The following is a 20583-nucleotide window of genomic DNA, read 5'->3' as shown; positions in this document are numbered from 1 at the left end:
GTAGCCTGCAGAGGGAGAAGCAGGCTCCTCACCGAGCGTGGAGCCCGGCACAGGACTCAATCCCAAGACCCTGGGATCATGATCTGAGCCAAAGGTAGCTGCTTAACTGACTGAGCCACCCAGGCATCCCAATATGTTATTTATGTTAGAAGTTTATTATTACCTTAAATGTATAAATATTTCAGTTATAATTTCAAATATGGTAAGGTAGATATCTTATAAAAAAAGTTCCATCTTAAAACAATGTTTTTTGAAAAATTTTTAAAATTTATTTGACAGAGATCGCAAGTTGGCAGAGAGGCAGGCAGAGAGCCCGACATGGGGCTCGATCCCAGGACCCTGGGATCATGACCTGAGCCGAAGGCAGAGGCTTTAACCCACTGAGCCACCCAGGTGCCCCTTAAAACGATGTTTTAATAGTACTTTAAGATCGGGGTGCCTGGGTGGCTCAAACTGTCAAGCTCTTTATTTTGGCTCAGGCCATGACCTCAGGGTTGGGAGATCAGGCCATGTCAGGGTCAGGGGCATGGGCACTGGGCATGGAGTCTGCTTAAGACTTTCTCCTTTTGGGGGCGCCTGGGTGGCTCAGTGGGTTGGGCCGCTGCCTTAGGCTCAAGTCGTGATCTCAGGGTCCTGGGATCGAGCCTCGCATTGGGCTCTCTGCTCGGCGGGGAGCCTGCTTCCCTCTCTCTCCACCTGCCTCTCTACTTGTGATCTCTCTCTGTCAAATAAATAAATAAATCTTTAAAAAAAAAAAAAAAAAAGACTTTCTCCTTTTGTCCTTCAACCCGCTTGAGTGTGCGGTCACTCTCTGTCTCTCTCTAAAATAATTAATTAAATGAATAAAAATCTTTTTTTTTTTTTAAAGATTTAATTTATTTATTTGACAGAGATCACAAGTAGGCAGAGAGGCAGGCAGAGGAAGAGGAGGAAGCAGGCTCCCTGCCGAGCAGAGAGCCCGATGCGGGGCTCGATCCCAGGACCCTGAGATCATGACCTGAGCCGAAATCAGAGGATTAACCCACTGACCCACCCAGGCACCCCGAATAAAAATCTTTAAGTGAAAAAAGTTTTTTTTTTTTTGGTTTGTTTTAAGATTTTATTTATTTATTTGACAGAGAGAGACACAGTGACAGAGGGAACACAGGCAGGGGGAGTGAAGGAGGGAGAAGCAGGCTTTCTGCTGAGCAGGGAGCCCAGTGCAATGTGGGGCTCCATTCCACCATGACCTAAGCCGAAGGCAGACGTGTAACAGACTGAGCCACCCAGGTGCCCCCAAAAAAGAGTATTCTGAGATCAAAATGCTCGATGTTGAGTGTAGCATAAGAAACAGAGTTGTCCAATCACTGTGTTGCACACCTGAAACTAAGATAATGTTGTGTATCCACCATACTCAACAAAAAAAAAAAAAGAGAGAGAGAGAGAGAACCACTAAATATTTAGACTAAATATTTGTGTCTCTTCTCCCCCAATTCGTATGTTGAAACCCAACCCCCAGTGTGATGGGGGCCTTTGGAGGTACTTAGTTTTTGTTTTGTTTTTAAGATTTTATTTGTCAGAGAGAGAGAGAGAGAGAGAGGACAAGCAGGCAAAGTGGCAGGTAGAGTCAGAGAAAGAAGCAGGATCCCCCCTGAGCAAGGAGCCCGATGCAGCCTCGATCCCAGGACCCTGGGATCATAACCTGAGCTGAAGGCAGCGGCTTAACCAACTGAGCCACCCAGGTGTCCCTGGAGGTACTTAGTTTTAATGAGGTCATGAAGATGAAGACCTCATATCAGAATTATTGCCCCTAGAAGAGGAAGAGACAGCAGGGTTCTCTTTTCCCACAAAGATGAGGTCATGTGAGCACACAGGAAGACGGCAGCTGCAAGCCAGGAACACAGCCCTCACCCAGCACTGAATCTCCTGGAACCTCAATCTCAGATTTCCCGCATCTATGAAAACTAAATCTGCTGTTGCACCACCCAGTCTATTTTGTGATAGTGATCCGAATGAGGGTGAAGTGCTCTAAAGCAATCCTTGAAAAAGTTAAGCAAAGAGTACAGCTAATAAATCAATAGTGGAAATAAATTCAAATCACAAAACATAAATAATCCAGAAGTCAGTAAGAGCAAAACAACAACAACAACAAACAGATGGGACAAGAAGCAAAATATAAAACTTAAAGCCAAACTATATTAAGTGTAAATGGTTCAAGGACTCCAATTAAAAGGCAGAAATTGTCAGAATGGGTAAGATCAAACTATTTGCTGTCTACAAGAATTACACTTCAGGGGCGCCTGAGTGGCTCAGTGGATTAAAGCCGCTGCCTTCGGCTCAGGTCAAGATCTCAGGGTCCTGGGATCGAGCCCCACATCGGCCTCTCTGCTCAGCAGGGAGCCTGCTTCCCTTCCTCTCTCTGCCTACTTGTGATCTCTGTCAAATAAATAAATAAAATCTTAAAAAAATAATAACCACAATGCCGAAGAAATACACTTCAAATATAAAGAGACAGGTTAGGGGCACTTGGGTGGCTCAGTGGATTAAGCTTCTGCCTTCAGCTAGGGTCATGATCTCAAGGCCCTGGGATGGAGCCCCACATCGGACTCTCTGCTCAGCATGGAGCCTGCCTCTCGGCCTACTTGTGAGCTCTCTCTGTCAAATAAATAAAATCTTTAAAAAAATAAAAATAAAGAGGTTAAAAATGAAACATTGGAAAAAGATATACCATTACTGGCAGGCAAAGAAGGCTTCAGGACAAGGAATATTATCAGAGATAAAAAAGGACATTTCATAATAATGGGGTTGATTCCTGAAGAAGACACAATGATAAATGTATGCACCTAATAACAAAGTTTCAAAATCCATGAAGCAAAAACCTACAGAATTAAAAGGAGAAATAGACAAGTCCACCATTATAATTGTTGGTTTCAACACTGTTCTTTCAGTAATGATAGGGTAAATAGATTTAAAAAAAAAAAAAATGTAGGGGCACCTGGGTGGCTCAGTCATTAAACCTCTGCCTTCGGCTCAGGTCATGATCCTGCGATTGAGCCCCACAAGCCCCACAATGGGCTCTCTGCTCAGCAGGGAGCCTGTATCCGCTAGCCCCCCCTCCCCCACCTGCTTCTCTGCCTACTTGTGATCTCTCGATCTCAGTCAAATAAATACATAAAATCTTTTTAATAAGTATGTAGAAGAATGTGAAAGATTAAACTATCAACCAACTTGACCTAATTAAATCTTCTAACAATTGCAGAATACACAGTCTCTTAAGCGTGCCTAGAAGATTTTCATCAAGATTCCATACCCTGGGAAATAAAACAAGTCTCAATAATGTTAATGTTAAAAGACTGAATTCGGAGAGTATGTTATTTGACCACACTGGAATTAAACTAAAAATCCTAACAACAGGGGTGCTTAGGTGGCTCAGAGGGTTAAAGCCTCTGCCTTCGGCTCAGGTCATGATCCCAGGGTCCTGGGATCAAGTTCCGCATTGGTCTCTCTCCTTGGCGGGGAGCCTGCTCCCTCCTCTCTCTCCGCCTGCCTCTCTGCCTATTTGTGATATCTGTCTGTCAAATAAATAAATAAAATCTTTAAAAAAAAAATCCCAACAACAGGCTGTCTAGAAAACTTCGAAATATTTGGAAATTTAACAGTAAACTTTTTTTTTTAAAGTAATCTCTATACCCAACTTGGGGCTTGAACTCACAACCCAGAGATCAAGAGTCACAGGCTCTACCTACTGAGCCAGCAAGGCACCCTGTAAAAAGTAAACTTCTAAATAACCCACCGGTGGAAAAAGATACTGCAAGAGAAGTTAGAAAGTATTGTTAACAGAATGAAAATGAAAATACAATCTATCTAAATGTATTGGATTCACCAAAGCAATGCTTAGAAAAATTAGAGCTTAAATGTTTAGAGAAGAAAAGAGGTCCAAAATCAATGATCTAAGCGTCCACCATAAGAAGCCAGAAAAAGAATAAACTAAACTCAAGCATGTAGAAGGAAGGAATGATTAAAAAGAGCAAGAAATCAATAAAATAGAAAATGGATAAACAACAGGAAAAAACAAACCAAAAGTTGCTTCTCTGAAAAGATCAATAAAACTGATAAACCTCTACCTCATCTGATTAAGAAAAAGAAAAACAAATATTCTCAATATCAGAAAGGAAAAATGAAAAAAAAAAAAGGATTGAAAAATGCATCACAATAAACCACGTATATATGAGGGATTTTAGAAATAACTTTATGAGGGGCGCCTGTGTGGCTCAGTCCTTAAGGGTCTACCTTTGGCTCAGGTCATGATCCCAGGATCCTGGGATCGAGTCCCACATTGGGCTCCCTGCTTGGCAGGAAGCCTGCTTCTCCCTCCCCCACTTCCCTTGGTTGTGTTTCCTTTCTCTCTGTGTCTCTCTCTGTCAAATAAATAAAAACCTTAAAAAAAAAATTAACTTTATGAAACAACTTAGATTAAGTGGGTAAGTCCCTTGAAAAACACAAATTATTAAACTGACATACAAAATGTAGAGAAGCTAGATACTATTATACTTATTAAAGAGATAACACTAGGTCCAGGTGGTTTTACTGGTAAATTTTACCTAACATGTAAAGACCAAAAAAAAGAAAAAAAAAAAAAAAAAAGAAAAAGAAATGAGGGGCACCTGAGTGGCTCAGTGGAAGCCTCTGCCTTCGGCTCAGGTCATGATTTCAGGGTCCTATGATCAAGCCCCGCATTGGGCTCTCTATTCAGCAGGGAGCCTGCTTTCCACCCCCACCCCCCGCCCCGCCTGCCTCTTTGCCTACTTGTGATCTATCAAATAAATAAATAAAATCTTTAAAAAAAAATTAATCTTCCATAAACGATGTTAGGAAATAAAAGAGAACACTTTCCAACTCATTTTATGATATTAGGTTTACCTCAAAGAAAAAATAAAGTCATTCTAAGAAAGAAAAACCACAGGGGCACCTGGGTGGCTCAGTGGGTTAAGCCTCTGCCTTGGGCTCAGGGCATGACCTCAGGGCCCTAGGATCAAGCCCCGCATCAGGCTCTCTGCTCAGCGGGGAGCCTGCTTCCCCCACCCCCCCCTCTGCTTATTTGTGATCTCTCTGTCGCTCTCTGTCAAATAAATAAATAAAATCTTAAAAAAAGAAAAAGAAAAACTACAGACCTATATAACACTCATGAACATAGATGCAAACACTACACATTCACTAGGATAGTTGAATTAAAAAGATGACAAAACTGAGAGCTGGCATGGATATGGAAAACAGTTTGGAAATTTCTTACAAACATTCACTTAACATACCACCCAGCAATTAATCAACACTCCTAGGCATTTATCCCAGAGGAATGAAAATATATTTTCACAAGAAGATTTTTACATAAATGTCCATAGCATCTTCATTTATAACAGCCAAAAAATGAAAATAACCCAAATGTTTAACAGTAACAGGTAAATTAAACAAATTATGTTTATTTGCACGATGGAGTACTACTCAGCAATAAAGGTGCAAACTACTGAAACAACATGGATAAATCTCAAAAAACATTTTGCTGAGACAAAGAAGCCAGACACAAGTTTACATGAAGTTTTAGATAATCAAACTAACCTTTGGAGACATAAACCAGACATCAAAACTCTTGTTTACCTACGCTGGAAGCAAGGACTAGGCAAGGAGCAGAAGATCAGAGTGCTGTATACATTTGCCAAAGCTCATCAAACTGCACACATCTTGATGACTTATTATATACATTACAGTTTCTATTAAGTGTAAACCAGTGCTGAGTTTCAATAAAGGTGATTTTTTTTTTTAAGTTTCTAGGGAACAGAACTGGGGCAGGGTGGCACAAAAAGTCAGTAATTCCATAAAACACCTTTCTGTTCTATTTGATTTTAAAACCACATGCATGTATTAATTTATTATTCTTTTTAATTTGTGTCATCATAAAGTGAATATAAGATTAAATCTTCTGGGACATACAACATGATATGTACACTTAACATAAAATTGCCTTAAATTTTCCAAATTAACATTGCATATAAAACACAAAGTAAATCCAATTTAAACAATGGACAAGAGACTTTAGGAGACATTTTTCCAAAGACCTACATATGACCAACAGACACACAGGATCCTCAACACCGTTATTCATCATGGAAATGCAAATCAAAACCACAATCAGACTGGCTACTATCAAAAAGACAAAAAATACGAAGTGTTGGCAAAGATGCAGATGAACGGGAACCCTTGGGCACTGTTGGTGAGCAACATAAACTGGTGCAGCCACTATGGAAAATAGTACAGAGGCTCCTCAAAAAATCAAAAACCAAACTACGATGTGATCTAGCAATTCCACTTCTAGGGATGTACCTGAAGAAAACAAAACACCAATTCAAAGAGATACATGCACGCCAAGTTCACTGCAGCATTATTTATAATAGCCAAGGTAAAGAAGCAACCTAAGTGTCCATAAAGAAATGAATGGCTAAAGACACACACGTGTGTGCACACACAGAGGAATATTAACCATAAAAAAGAATGAAATCTTGCCACTTGTGACAACACAGGTGGACCTACATGGTATTATGCTAAATGAAATAAGCCTGACAGAAGACAAATACATATGATTTCATGTTGAATCTTTAAAACAAAACACAAACAGACTCATAGAGGAGACAAACTCTTGGTTACAAGAGTAAGGAGTGCCTGGGGGTACAGGTGAAATGGTGAAGGGGTTTAAGAGGGTTCAGGCTTCCAGATCTAAAATAAATGGGTTATGGAGATATAATGCACAACACAGGGAATTTAGTCAGTAACAATGTAGTAACTTTGTGTGGTAACAGACAGTAAATGGATTTATCCTGGGGATCATTACTCCTAATGTATAAAAATACCAAATCACTATGATGAACACCTGAAACTAACAGAATACTGTATGTCAATTATACTTCAGTTAAAAAAATACAAAGCAACAGAATGTAACAGTCAAGGGCACATGTATTCAAATCTGACTGACACCCCACTGACAAAGTATTTAACTTCTCTGCACTTTAATTTCTTCATCTGTGAGGTGCAGGTAATTATAAAAATCTATCTTACAGTTACTGTAAGTACTATTATAGATAAAGTATCTGGCACACTGGAAAAGGCAAAAATACTAGTTTCCTTCCCCTTTTTTATATTACCCAATAAATTAAGATACAAATGCTATTTATCCTATTTACCATAATACTTCCATGTACAATCTCTTCTTTTATGATGTTAGCTCTTGCCCCAAATGCCTCTATTATTTATGTTAGTTGCTTAGCCTTTGGGCCTGTGTCTTTTTTTTTTTTTTTTTTTTAAAGATTTTATTTATTTATTTGAAAGAGAGACAGTGAAAGAGAACATGAGTGAGGAGAAGGTCAGAGGGAGAAGCAGACTTCCCATGGAGCTGGGAGCCCGATGTGGGACTCGATCCCGGAACTCCAGGATCATGACCTGAGCCGAAGGCAGTCGTCCAACCAACTGAGCCACCCAGGCGCCCTGGGCCTGTGTCTTTTGAATGAAAATGATACTACTTGCTTTAGCTAATGATAATCACAGTTGGCAAAGGTTCCCCACACTATCACCACAAACACAAAAATTTTCTTTGTCATTTATGAATAAAACTTAAGTAATGCTTGACCTAACACTAGAAATATGTTTCCAAAGTTTTGAATACAGCAAAAACCAAGTGATCAAATTATTAACACCATAATCATTCTTTCTAAAAGTGAAGAACAATTCCTAATTTGCCTTAAAGTCACAAGGTGGGGCTCCTGGGTGGCTCAGTCATGCGCTCTCGCTTGCTCTCTCATATAAATCTTTTTTTTTTTTTTTAAGATTTTATTTATTTATTTGTCAGAGAGAGAGAGCGCGAGCACAAGCAGGGGAAGCAGCAGGCTCCCTGCTGAGTAAGGAGGCCAATTCGGAACTTGATCCCTGGACTCTGGGATCATGACTGGAGCCGAAGGCAGATACTCAGACACCCTAACGTCCCAATAAATCTTTTTTTTTTTTTTTTTAAAGGTGCAAGGTAGCAGCTGTAAGTAAATGAGAACTACAAGTTCAATAAATTCTCAGGTTTAATTGTTCCTAATTTATTCAAGTAGTAACTCCACTCAGCTGTTTTTCCCCATTTAGCTCTTTTTTTTTTTTTTTTTTTTCACTGCCTCATATGCAACTAGCAAACATTTACTGGGTATCTAAAACTTGCCATCACTGCTCCAGGTCTTTAGGATACTACTTTGAGCAAAAAATAGATGTAATTTCAGGCCTCCAAGAATTTACAATCCAGTGGGGAAGACAAAAACTAATATTAGTCAAATAAAAAGCAAATAAGTATAAAATTACATTTGCGATATTAAGAGGTAACATATACTGAACATTTACTGTGTACCAGGCATGAACTAAAGCACTTTAAATGTAATAGTTCACCTAATTCTCCCACTAACCTTAGGCAATAGGCACTAGGTATAATTACCCTCATTTTACAGAAGAGAAAAGGCAAAGTTTAGTATCTTGCCCAAAGTCACACAGGTAATACATGAACAAGCAGGAATCATGGTCTCAAAATAAAGGGAATTAGGCTAGTAAGTTAAGGAAGGTTTCTCTGAAAAACTAACTGAGCTGAGATTGATATTACCCAGGGAGGGGAGCGTGAAGAACCACACAGGCAGATGGAAAAGAACCTGCAAAAATACAGAATATACCAGGAATTTAAATTAAAAAAGAAAAAAGAAAGACACAAAGAAATGGAAAGACATTCCATACTTGTAGGTTAGAGGAATAAATATTGTTGAAAAGTCTATACTACCCAAAGAAATCTAAACATTTGATGCAATCCCGATCAAAATGCCAATAACATTTTTCGCAGAACTAGAATAATCCTAAAATTTGTAAGGAACTACAAAAGACCTGATATAGCCAAAGCAATCTTGAAAAAGAAAAACAAAGCCAGAGGCATCACAATTCCAGATTTCAAGTTATATTACAAACCCACAGTCATCAAAAGAGTATGGTACCGGCACAAAAAGACACACAGTCCAATGGAACAAAACAGAAAAGCCCAGGAAAAGAATACGCAATGGGAAAAAGACAGTCTCTTCAACAAATGGGATTGGGAAAACTGGACAGCAACATGCAAAAGAATGAAACTGGACTACTTTCTTACAGCATACACAAACACAAACAAAATGGATTAAAGATCTAAATGTGACAGCTGAACCATAAGAATACTGGAAGACAGCAGAGGCAGTAATTTCTCTGACATCAGCAGTAGCAACATCTTTCTAGATAGGTCTGCCTCCTGAGGCTAGGGAAATAAAAGCAAAAATAAACTACTGGGACTACATCAAAATAAAAAGCTTTTGCACAGCAAAGTAAACAGTCAACAAAACCAAAAGACAACCTACTGAAGGGGAAAAGATATTTGCAATGACAGATCTGAGAAGGGCTTAGTATCCAAAATATATAAAAAACTGCTACTACTCAACACCCCAAACACAAATAATCCAATTAAAAAATGGGCAGAAAGACATGAACAGACATTTCTCCAAAGAAGACATCCAGATGGCCAACACACACGAAAAAGTAATGACTCATTACTTTTCAACATTACATTTTTTTTTTTTTTAAAGATTTTATTTATTTATTTGACAGAGATCACGAGTAGGCAGAGAGGCAGGCAGAGAGAGAGAGGAGGAAGCAGGTTCCTGCTGAGCAGACAGCCCGATGCGGGACTCGATCCCAGGACCCCGAGATCATGACCTGAGCCGAAGGCAGCGGCTTAACCCACTGAGCCACCCAGGTGCCCTCAACATTACATTTTTTAAAAAAAATATTTTATTTATTTATTTGACAGAGATCACAAGTAGGCAGAGAGGCAGGCAGAGAGCGGAGGAAGCAGGCTCCCTGCTGAGCAAAGAGACCGCTGTGATGCGGGGCTTGATCCCAGGACTCTGAGACCACGACCTGAACCGAAGGCAGAGGCTTTATAACCCACTGAGCCACCCAGGCACCCCTCAACATTACATTTCAACACACATGAAAAAGATACCTCATCATCGGGGAAATGCAAATCAAAACTATAATGAGCTATCACTTTACACCTGTCAGAATAGCTAAAACTAACACCACAAGAAACAAGTGTTGGCAAGGATGATGTGGAAAAGGAACCCTCATGCACTGATGGGAATGCAAACTGGGTAAAAAGAGTACGGAGGTTCTCAAAAAGTTAAAAACAGAACTACCTTAGGATCCAGTAACTGCACTATTGGGTAGTTACCCCCCAAATTCGAGAACACTATTTCGAAATGCACCCCCATGTTGCGGCAGTATACAAGCAGTCCAAGTGTCCACTGATAGATGAATGGATAGAGAAGATGTTTATGTTGGGTGGAAATCAGTAGTGCAGGCAAGAAACAGTGGTGCCAGAGTGGAAGAAAAATAGATGGATTTAAGAAATACGTTGTGGAGGTAAAACACCAATTTGGGTGATGAACTGAACATCTAAGGTGATGGAAGTTTGCAGGAAGAATGATTCCACAATTTTTGGCTAGCATATCTTGATGGATAATAGAGATATTGATCCAGACAAGGAACACCAAGAGGCCCAAACTTAGCAGAATAACGGATTTGCTTTGGGACACAATGAGTTTAAAATGCCTTTGAGGTATCAGGTAGGCAGACATATTACAGAGGTTTCTCTTTCAGAGTACAGGTGGCTCCGGAAAAAGAAATGCGTGAGCAACCGACATAGTTGGTAATGGGATTGTCTTGGTAGCAAAGGGCCTAGGACAGGACATAACCCTGAGTAAACAAAAACTTACAACGAGGGACCGGCAAATAAGACGAGGAAAGACCAGCCAAGCCAAATCAGAGAAGCCAAAAAGGAATGTTACCAGAAAGAAGTAATGCTCAAAACTGGCCAAAAGGAGTAACTCTCAAACACTGCTGAGAACTCAGGTTAAGTTAAAAACTGAAAAGTGTCTGTTAGATTTAACGACTTGGAAGCACTGCTAACTTCTGCCAACGTTCTTTCTATAGTGATGGAGGGAACAACGGATTGGAGTCTGTTAACGGGTGGTGAGATGAAAACTGACAACTCTAGAGAAGTTAGGTCGTGGATAGGGGACAGAAAGAGGGTGATGGGGGACGATCAAGTTAATTCTGCTTCGTTTTCTTAAGTAGAAAAAACATGGACATGTTTAAAAGACAAGAGTAAAAATTTTTCGAGGAGATGGTGAGAATTGTAGGGAGTCACCCGACGGTCCCCCCCCAACCCCGCCAATCTTCTCCCGCCTTTTCTCCCCATCGCCTCCAGCTCCTCTCTCCCTTCTCCAACCCCACAAACCCAGGGCCCACAGCCACCCGAGCCCCGCTGCCCGCAGGTGTCTCCTCACCGCAATGGCCCCCTCGCTCAGGTGGCCCACCATGACTGCGCTGCGCCAACTCCCGCGCTCCCGCTCCTCGGCACCTCCCGCTCACTCCCGGGACCCCGCGCGCTCACAAGCTATTGGGCTAAGTAGCTGCAGGCACCACCCCCGCCTTCTGACATGCGCAAGGCACAAGGGCGGGTTTAGGAGCGGAGCAGCCACGGCATTGGCCGAGAACCTGCGAGCAGCCCACGTGACATGCAAAAGCCCGGGTTCAGGACCTCGTCACGCCACTGCTGCGCCTGGGGGCGGGGCCCGAGCCGTGGGGCGCGCCAGGGATGACGCGGGTTCTTTTTCTGGGCGTGAGGTCCAGTCCCGAGAGCTTTCCTAGACGGTTCTCGGAAAAAAACCTGGCTCGGGCCTTTGCTGCGCCGACCAATTGTTAGCCCCGAAGAGAGAGCTATTCCCTGACACCTCTGCTGCTAGCCGTAGGCAAAGCAGTAACTTGATTCCTTCGGCAATCCAAGTGCCGATCTCCCGCCATTGCTAGACCCTGAGCTTGGCACAAGGGGAATCTGCGAAGGTAAATAGGATCCGGTCCCTGCCCTCAGAGGAGAGCATAGTCTGTCGAGGGAGCTACCGCAGTGAGTAGCCCTAACTCCAGGTAGACATGATTTGGGCCTCAGGAGAAATACAAAGTGTACTGCGGTCGCAGATGGAAAATCAGGGAAGGCTTCCTGGAGGAGGTGCCACTTAAACTTGGTCTTGAAGGGTGTGTGCAAATTTGCGAGGCGGACTCTGAGGGAGGGATGCTCCCGGAAGAAAGCATAACCTATGCAAAAACTAGGGAGGTGAATAGCCTGGCAAGCTAAGGATGGCTTTAAGTGGCTCAGGACAGTAGGGTACAAAGGAGGAGGTGAGACTTGGGCATTAGAAAATGAGCCCAGGGGTCAGATTTGTACTGGGCTTTCCTAAATGCTTGGAGGAGCATTCATTGATTAAGGCAGAGGACTGACATCTGTTTCAATATGGAGGATGAATTGAATTTAGGAGGTAGGGTAGGGAATTGAGTCCATGGAGACTAGTTATGACACTGGAAAGAATGCCAGACCAGAGATGGTGAGGACTTGAATAAAGAAATGATCTGGGAACTGAAAGAAAAATCTGAACTGTGTAAGAGATAGAAACGTTTGTTAATTTAATAGCTGGGGAAAGAGAAAAATCTGGAATGTCTCGGGTTTCTCACCTGAGGAGCTTGGGAAGATGGAGGTTTAATAGGCAAGCCTGGTGTGTGGAACAAAGTAGGCCTTCAGTAAATATTTCTAAATAAAAGGATGCTCAGTGAATACGTGTGAGAGAAAATAGATTCTCAGCATGGAAACTACAGGAAAAGACCACAAGAATGATTTTTGTTGCATCACATTTGTTTGAGTGAAATCTTGATTTTTTTTTTTCCTAGACTATGCATTTGTAGAAATCTGAATTCCTTATTTTCTTACTCATTTTAGAGACCTGAGGTAGAATGGATCTGCCTGTGGATGAGTGGAAATCATATATATTTCAGAAATGGTCTTTGCTCCCAAAGTCCATTCAGGACACAATTTCTACGGCAGACACTTTAAAGGATATCTTTCTTCACTCCTCGTCGCTTCTTCAGTAAGTGTGTGAAAGCTTTAACCTGGGAAATTTTGATCGAGAAAATGTTCTCTTTTGTCATTTGCTCTCACTTTCTATCTCTTTTTCATAGAAGGATTAAGTTCAGATTTTATATTTCTTGCTATTTCCAGTTTTTCTTAACCTACTATTACAGAACAGGTGGGGATGCTAATGACTTTTTTGGTGTCAGTGTTATGTTTCAATAATCAATGCCTTGCTACAGAAATTAGGCTGTGAACTTTGCTATCTCCCAAAAGATATAGTGGGCATTTACTAGCTACACATAGAAATTTATAGGTGCTCAAATTGAGAAAGGACTTTAGAAGTCATATAGTCTAACCCCAGTATTTTTCAAACTCTCTTGACTGACTAACGTCCTCAGTAAGAAATACTATTTTAGGGGCACCTGGGTGGCTTAGTGGGTTAAGCCTTTGCTTTCGGCTCGGGTCATGGTCTCAGGATCCTGGGATCGAGCCCTGAGTCGAGCTCTTTGCTCGGTGGGAACCTGCTTTTCTCTCTTTCTCTCTCTCTGCCTACTTGTGATCTCTGTCAAATAAATAAATAAAATCTTAAAAAAAATACTATTTTATATCACAGCCTAGTATGTACATACATAAATAGAAAATTGAAACGAGTTTCCCAAAACATTCAGTGAATTTTTATTGGACATCTGTTTGTGCCAGCCACTGTGCTAGATGCTTAGCAAAAATACATCAGTGAGGGGCGCCTGGCTGACTTAGTCAGTAGTGCATGTGACTCTTGATCTTAGGGGAGTGAGTTCATGCCCCACATTGGGCAGTAGAGCTTACTTTAAAAAAAAAAAAGAAAAGGAAGAAATATACATTAGTAAATAAAAAATAGGCACAGATACTTACTCTTGAGGAACTTAGTTCTGGCAAAGGTGGGACAGACAGTAAACATAAATAAGCAAAGTATATAGTATGTTAAAAGTGCGATGTATAATAGAAAAAAAATTAAAATAGAACAGGGTAAGGGAAATAGGCAGTGCCAGGAGTGAGATTGGAGGTTGTAGTATTAAATAGTGTGATCACTTATGGTTTTGCTGAAAAGATGGAAGTTGAGGGGTACCTGGGTGGCTCAGTGGGTTAAAGCCTCTGCCTTCAGCTCAAGTCATGATCCCAGGGTCCTAGGATCAAGCCCTGCATTGGGCTCTCTGCTCAGCTGGGAGCCTCCTCCCCACTCCATCCCCACCCACTGCCTGCCTCTCTGCCTACTTGTGATCTCTGTCAAATAAATAAATAAAATCTTTTAAAAATTAAAAAAAAAAAATTTATTTATTTGACAGAGAGAGAGATCACAGGTAGGCAGAGAGGCAGGCAGGGGATGGGGGAGCAGGCTCCCTGCTGAGCAGAGCGCTGAGAGCCGGATGCGAGGCTTGATCCCAGAACCCTGAGATCATGACCTGAGCGGAAGGCAGAGGCTTAACCCACTGAGCTACAAAGGCACCCCTCAAATAAGTTTTTGTTTTTTGTTTTTTTTTTAAAGATTTTATTTACTTGACAGAGATCACAAGTAGGCAGAGAGGCAGGCAGAGAGAGAGAGAGGAAGAAGCAGGCTCCCTGCTGAGCAGAGAGCCCGATGTGGGGCTTGATCCCAGGATCCTGAGATCATGACCTGAACCGAAGGCAGAGGCTTTAACCCATTGGCCACCCAGGTGCCCCTCAAATAAGTATTTTTTTAAAAGTAGATCTGTATTACAAAAAATTAAACTCAATTATTGTAATTTTCTCAAAAATTTAATAGAAATTTATCTTCTCTTTTGTTGTAGATACACCTCTGTAATAGCCTTGATTTTCCTCTTGACCCAAAAAAACTAAATGTTTACTCTCAGACTTTCCATAGGAAGAGTTTGCTGACTCCTGTTTCAAGGGATCACTGTGACTCCAGTGTTGAGAATAGTCTATAGAAGAGAGGGTGTGGAATTAGAGAAACCTGTTGGTAGGCGTGTGCGTTCATCTGGGTGAGAGATGAGGTGATGATAATTTGGACTGGAGTGGTAGTGGTTAAGGTAGGTGAGAAGTGGCTAGATTCTGAAGGTAGACATAATAGAATTCCCTAAAGAAGTTGAGGGAATGATGAGAAGAAGATGAGATGTACTGTGTTGGAGAATGAAAGAGGTAAAACGTGGCTTGGGGATATAGGCCTAAGAAGGATGAATTTACCATCACCTGGGAGGGCGGCAGATGGAGCTTTTGGGGAAAGAAGATCAGGGGTTCATTGTTCAGATTGAGATGTCTAATAGACATCCAAGTGGAGCTTTCGAAATGAGCATGGCAATTAGGGGCAAGCATTGGGCTAGAGATCGAAATTTGGGGGTCATACAGGGCCACTCAAGTCACATACTGGATCAGTTCACCTTGGAACAGAATGTAGATGCTTACTATCTATGGTATACTTTGATATTTTCCTCTCTCTCATTTTAAAATGCTAATTAGGGGTGCCTGGGTACCTCAGTTGCTTAACCATCTGACTCTTGATTTTGGCTCAGGTGGTGATCTCAGGATCCTGGGATCCAGCCCTGTGTGGGGCTCCGTGCTTGGTGGGGAGTCCACATAGCAGTTACTCCCTCTCCCTCCACCCCACCCCGTGCGTGCTCTCTCCCTTCTCTCTCTCTCTTTAAAATAAATAAATCTTTAAAAAGTACAAATAGGGGCACCTGGGAGGCTCAGTTGGTTAAGCAACTTCCTTCAGCTCAGGTCATGACCTCAGGGTCCTGACATCAAGGCCCACATTTGGCTCCCTGCTCAGCGGGGAGTCTCCTTTCTCCTCTTCCTCTGCCCTTGCTGCTGGTAGCACTCTCTCGCTCATGCTCTCTCTCAGGTAAATAAATAAAATATTTTAAAAGATAATAAAATTTTTTTTAAAAAATTAAAAATACAAATAAATAAAAATACTAATCAGGGAGGCTGGGTGGCACAGTCAGTTAAGCTACCAAGTCTTAGTTTTGGCTCAGGTCATGATCTCAGGGTCGTGGGATCAAGCCCCTTGTCAGGCTCTGCACTCAGCATAAAGTCTGCTTAAGATGTCTCTCCCTCTCCCCTCCCCCCAAATATATAAATAAAATCTTTAAAAAATAATAGTAATCAGGACCCACTAAATTGATTTCATAACCCACTCAGTCGTGACCTACAACTTGAAAAATAATGTCTAAAGCTCTGCAGGATGTGTGGATTCCCTTTATAGAATTTCTAAAGATGATAGACACCTGTTGATGAAATAGTAATAGGCAGAGTTATCCAAAGGTAATTTGGTATGGTTTGCTAACAGCAAGATGTCATAATCCACAAGAATCATTTGAATTTTTGGTGTACTGAAAGGAATGTAAACCAAGAGAATTTGCCTGGTCATTTAATGTTGGAGTTCCTCCAGACTCCAGCCTAGACTCTCTCTTTTTTTTTCTTTAAAGATTTTATTTATTGGGGCACCTGGGTGGCTCAGTGGGTTAAGCCTCTGCCTTCAGCCCAGGTCATGATCTCAGGGTCCTGGGATGAGCCCTGCATCAGGCTCTCTGCTCAGCTGGGAGTCTGCTTCGCCCTCTCTATCTCTCTCTCTCTGCCTGCCTCTCTGCCTACTTGTGATCTCTGTCAAATAAATAAAAATTTTTAAAAAAGATTTTATTTACTTGAGAGAGAGAGAGTGAGCGAGAAAGAGCATGAGAGGGGAGACAGTCAGAGGGAGAAGCAGACTCCCTGCCAAGCACAGAGCCTGATGAGGGACTTCATCCCGGGACTCCAGGATCATGACCTGAGCCAAAGGCAGTCAGTCGCCCAACCAACTGAACCACCCAGGTGCCCCTAGGCTCTTTCCTTTCCGCTGTGTTTTCTCAACTGATAGTCTCATTCATACCCATGACGTCAGTTATATCCTATATGCTGATTACCTTGAAAATTCTATGTCCAGCTCTCACCTCTCTTCTGAGACTCAAATCTCTAAATCCAGCGGACTACTTAAAGTCTCAAAGATACTTAAAATTCAGGGGCTCCTGGGTGGCTCAGTCTGTTAAGTGTCTGCCTTTGGCTTAGGCTGTGATCCCAGGGTCCTGAGATTGAGTGCCTCCTCAGAGGGAAGCCTGCTTCTCCCTCTCTCTCTTGGCTTGCCGTTCCCCCTGCTTGCGCATGCACGTGCTCTCTCTGTATATATCAATCTCTCTGTCAAATAAAAAATACAATGTTATGAACCTTAAAATTCAACATACCCAAAATCAAACTCATAGTCCTTTCTAGTGGTACCTATCTTAGTAAATTGCACTGCCTATTTCAGTTCCTAAAGCTAGAAACCTATGAACCATTCTGTAATTTTTTTTTAAAGATTTTATTTGTTTATTTGACAGACAGAGATTACAAGTAGGCAGAGAGGCAGACGCGGTGGGGGTGGAGGGGAAGGAGACTCCCCTCTGAACAGAGAACCCGATGTGGGGCTCAATCCCAGGACTCTGGGATCATGACCCGAGCCAAAGGCAGGGGTATTAACCCACTGAGCCACCCAGGCGCCCCAACCATTCTGTATTTTAAAATAATTCATGGGGGGTGGTGTGGCTGGCTTATTCAGTGGAGCATGCAACTCTTGATCATGGGATCATGAGTTTGAGCCCCACATTGGGTGTAGAGATTCCTAAAAAAATAAATGTTTTAAAAAATAGAGGAGGCCCAAATTCAAGGCCCAAACAGTAGGTTTATCTCCTGGGACATTTACTGAGTTCTTAGGAAGTGCAAGAGGCTGACCAAAAAGACAGAATAAAATTTCTACTGTCTCAACAATGGTGAGTAAGATCCCACTAGTAGAAAGGGGCTTGGAACAAATGTTCTCCCCCTTAACACCTTTGCCAGATTTTGAACATCTGTAGTATGGTAGGTTAAAAATCTAAGCTCAAAATGTCCTGAGACCAAAGATTTTAGGCATGAGGAGACAGAGACCTTTCAGGCTTTCAGCCAAAAGCTTAGGAGGGGTTACCTGGGGGGCTCAGTTATTAAGCATCTGCCTTTGGCTCAGGTCATGATCCCAGGGTCCTTGGATTGAGTCCCAAGTCTGGCTCCCTGCTCAGCAGGAGGCCTGCTTCTCCCTCTCCCACTCCCCCTGCTTGTATTCTCTCTCTCTGTCAGATAAATAAATAAAATCTTAAAACAAACAAACAAACTTAGGAGGACTAAACCAAGGAACAGGGAGAAACCAGGGGTTACTGGCTCAGTCAGTAGAGTGTGCAACTCGTGATTTTGGGGTTGTGAGTTTGAGCCCCATGTTGGATGTACAGATTACATTTTTAAAAAAATCTTAAGAAAAAAAGAAACAAAATGGTAGCCCCACCCTGATCCAATTCAATTTTCAATTAGATGAAGGTTAGCCGGCCCCTAATCCTATCTGCCTAAAATAGGAGAGGGGGTACTTTGACAGTGGAAAATGTCATCTAGCTTTATTGGGTCTTCTGTACACAGTCAGGAACACAGTAAAAGATTACTAGACATGTGGGGCACCTGGCTGACTCAGTCGGGAGAGTTTGTGACTCTTAACCTCAGGGTCATAAATTTAAGCCCTATGTTGGGAGTAGAGATTACATTAAAAAAATTTTTAAATAAAAAATTAAAAGTAAAAAGTAATAAAGTACCTTTCAAAAATGAATACAAAATAAAGGTATTTTCAAAAACCCCTCTCCCCCCGCCAAAAAAAAAAAAAAAATTCTGAGAGACCATCTTCTGCAGATTAGAGCCTCAAGAAATATTGAAGAAGTTCCTAGTTAAAGAAAAATCATCCCAGGGTGCCTGGGTGTCTCAGTTGGTTGAGTGACTGCCTTCAGCTCAGGTCATGATCCTGGAGTCCCAGGACGAAGTCCAGTGTCAGGCTCCCTGCTCATCAGGGAGTCTGCTTCTCCCGCTGACCGTCCCCACTCTTGCACTCTCTCTCATTCTCTCTCAGATAAATAAAATCTTAAAAAAAAAAAAAAAATCATCCCAGATAGAAGCATGCAGTTGCAGAAAGGAATGAAAGGTACCAGAAAAGATAAATATGTGACTAAATTTTTTTTTTTTTAAAGATTTTATTTATTTATTTGACAGACAGAGATGACAAGTAGGCCGAGAGGCAGGCAGAGAGAAAGAGAGGAGGAAGCAGGCTCCCTGCTGAGCAGAGAGCCTGATGTGGGGCTCGATCTCAGGACCCTGGGATCATGACCTGAGCCGAAGGCAGAGGCTTTAACCCATTGAGCCACCCAGGCGCCCCTGACTAAATATTTTTAAAATCATTATTTAAAACAGTGATAGTAATAATGTTTTTATGAGACTTAGAACATTTAGAAGTGAGACATGGTAATAGACAAATGGGCAAATGGAGGTAAATTGTTTTAAGGTTCGTCTGTATAGTTTGGGAAATGGCAAAAGTACTAACTGAAGATGATAAATGAATCAGGGATTCATTTTGTAATCCCCAAGAGAGCTGCGAAACATATTTAAAATTTTGCAATAAAATCAAGGTCATTCTCCCCCTTTTCCTGCTTGGTAGGTGTATAATCCAATGTTCTCTGCATCCAAATCCCTGGAATTTACAAATATGTTAAGTTATTAAGTTTGCAAATAGGATTAAGATTGCCAATGAGCCAAGTTTAAGATAGGCAGAGTAGCATGGATTATTCCAGTGAGCCCAGTGTAATCACAAGAATCCTACAAAGTGGAGAAGGGAAGCAGAAGGGTCAGAGGGAGATAGAACTAGTGAAAGAATCGTCAGAGAGATGCAGCACTGCAGGTTTTGAAGGTAGAGAAAGGGAGCTACAAGCCAGAGAATGTAGGCAGCCTCTAGAAACTGGAAAAGCGGGGCGCCTGGGTGGCTCAGTGGGTTAAGCCGCTGCCTTCGGCTCGGGTCATGATCTCAGGGTCCTGGGGTCGAGTCCCGCATCGGGCTCTCTGCTCAGCGGGGAGCCTGCTTCCCTCTCTCTCTCTCTGCCTGCCTCTCCATCTACTTGTGATTTCTGTCAAATAAATAAATAAAATCTTTAAAAAAAAAAAAAGAAAGAAAGAAACTGGAAAAGGTTAAGAAAGCAGATTCTCCCCTGGAGCCTCCAGAAAGCAACACATCTTTATCAACACTTGGATTTTAACCCATTGAGCTCCATGACAGAACTTTAAGATAACACATTTTTGTTTGTTTTAAGCCACTAATTTGGTGGGAATTTGACCAAAAGAAACAATGTGCTCCCTTGACCTCCCTGATCCAAGTTAGTACCAGTAGCCAGACCATGACTGTCTTGTTTCCCAGATGCATACTTACCTCCCTCCAGACTATTTCCTCTACCCCAACAGGAATCATTTTTCAAAACAAAAATCAGATTCTATTGCTCTCACTTGAAGTCCTTCAGGAATCTTCTTTGTTCTTAAAAGAAAGCCTAATTTCTCAACTTAATATAGCCAGCAAGACATTGCAGTTGGCCACTGCCTATCTACCTGGCTTCCTCTTTTTTTTCTTTTCTTTTTTTTTTAAAGATTTTATTTATTTATTTGACAGAGAGAGAGATTACAAGTGGGTAGAGCAGCAGGCAGAGAGG

The 20583-nt window shown here is 41.7% G+C and overlaps 2 protein-coding genes across 2 annotated transcripts in view; one reads left to right on the top strand and one right to left on the bottom strand.

The window, feature by feature from the left end:
* Positions 1–11553, bottom strand: part of RPA1 (replication protein A1) — a 77634-nt gene extending 66081 nt beyond the window's left edge. The window contains exon 1 of the mRNA XM_059378826.1: positions 11409–11553. Coding sequence (XP_059234809.1) covers positions 11409–11441 — 33 coding nt within the window. The 5' untranslated portion in view covers positions 11442–11553. The remainder of the gene's footprint in view (positions 1–11408) is intronic.
* Positions 11554–11682: 129 nt separating this feature from the next.
* The window catches only part of SMYD4 (SET and MYND domain containing 4), a 54114-nt gene continuing 45213 nt past the window's right edge, over positions 11683–20583 (top strand). Inside the window, exons 1-2 of the mRNA XM_059380326.1 lie at positions 11683–11964; positions 12890–13037. Coding sequence (XP_059236309.1) covers positions 12904–13037 — 134 coding nt within the window. The 5' untranslated portion in view covers positions 11683–11964; positions 12890–12903. The remainder of the gene's footprint in view (positions 11965–12889; positions 13038–20583) is intronic.

The sequence above is a fragment of the Mustela nigripes genome, chromosome 16 (assembly GCF_022355385.1).
Source record: "Mustela nigripes isolate SB6536 chromosome 16, MUSNIG.SB6536, whole genome shotgun sequence".
Taxonomy (NCBI): Eukaryota; Metazoa; Chordata; class Mammalia; order Carnivora; family Mustelidae; genus Mustela; species Mustela nigripes.
Note: the sequence above shows the minus strand (reverse complement) of the source record. Positions and strands in the feature narration are given on the sequence as shown.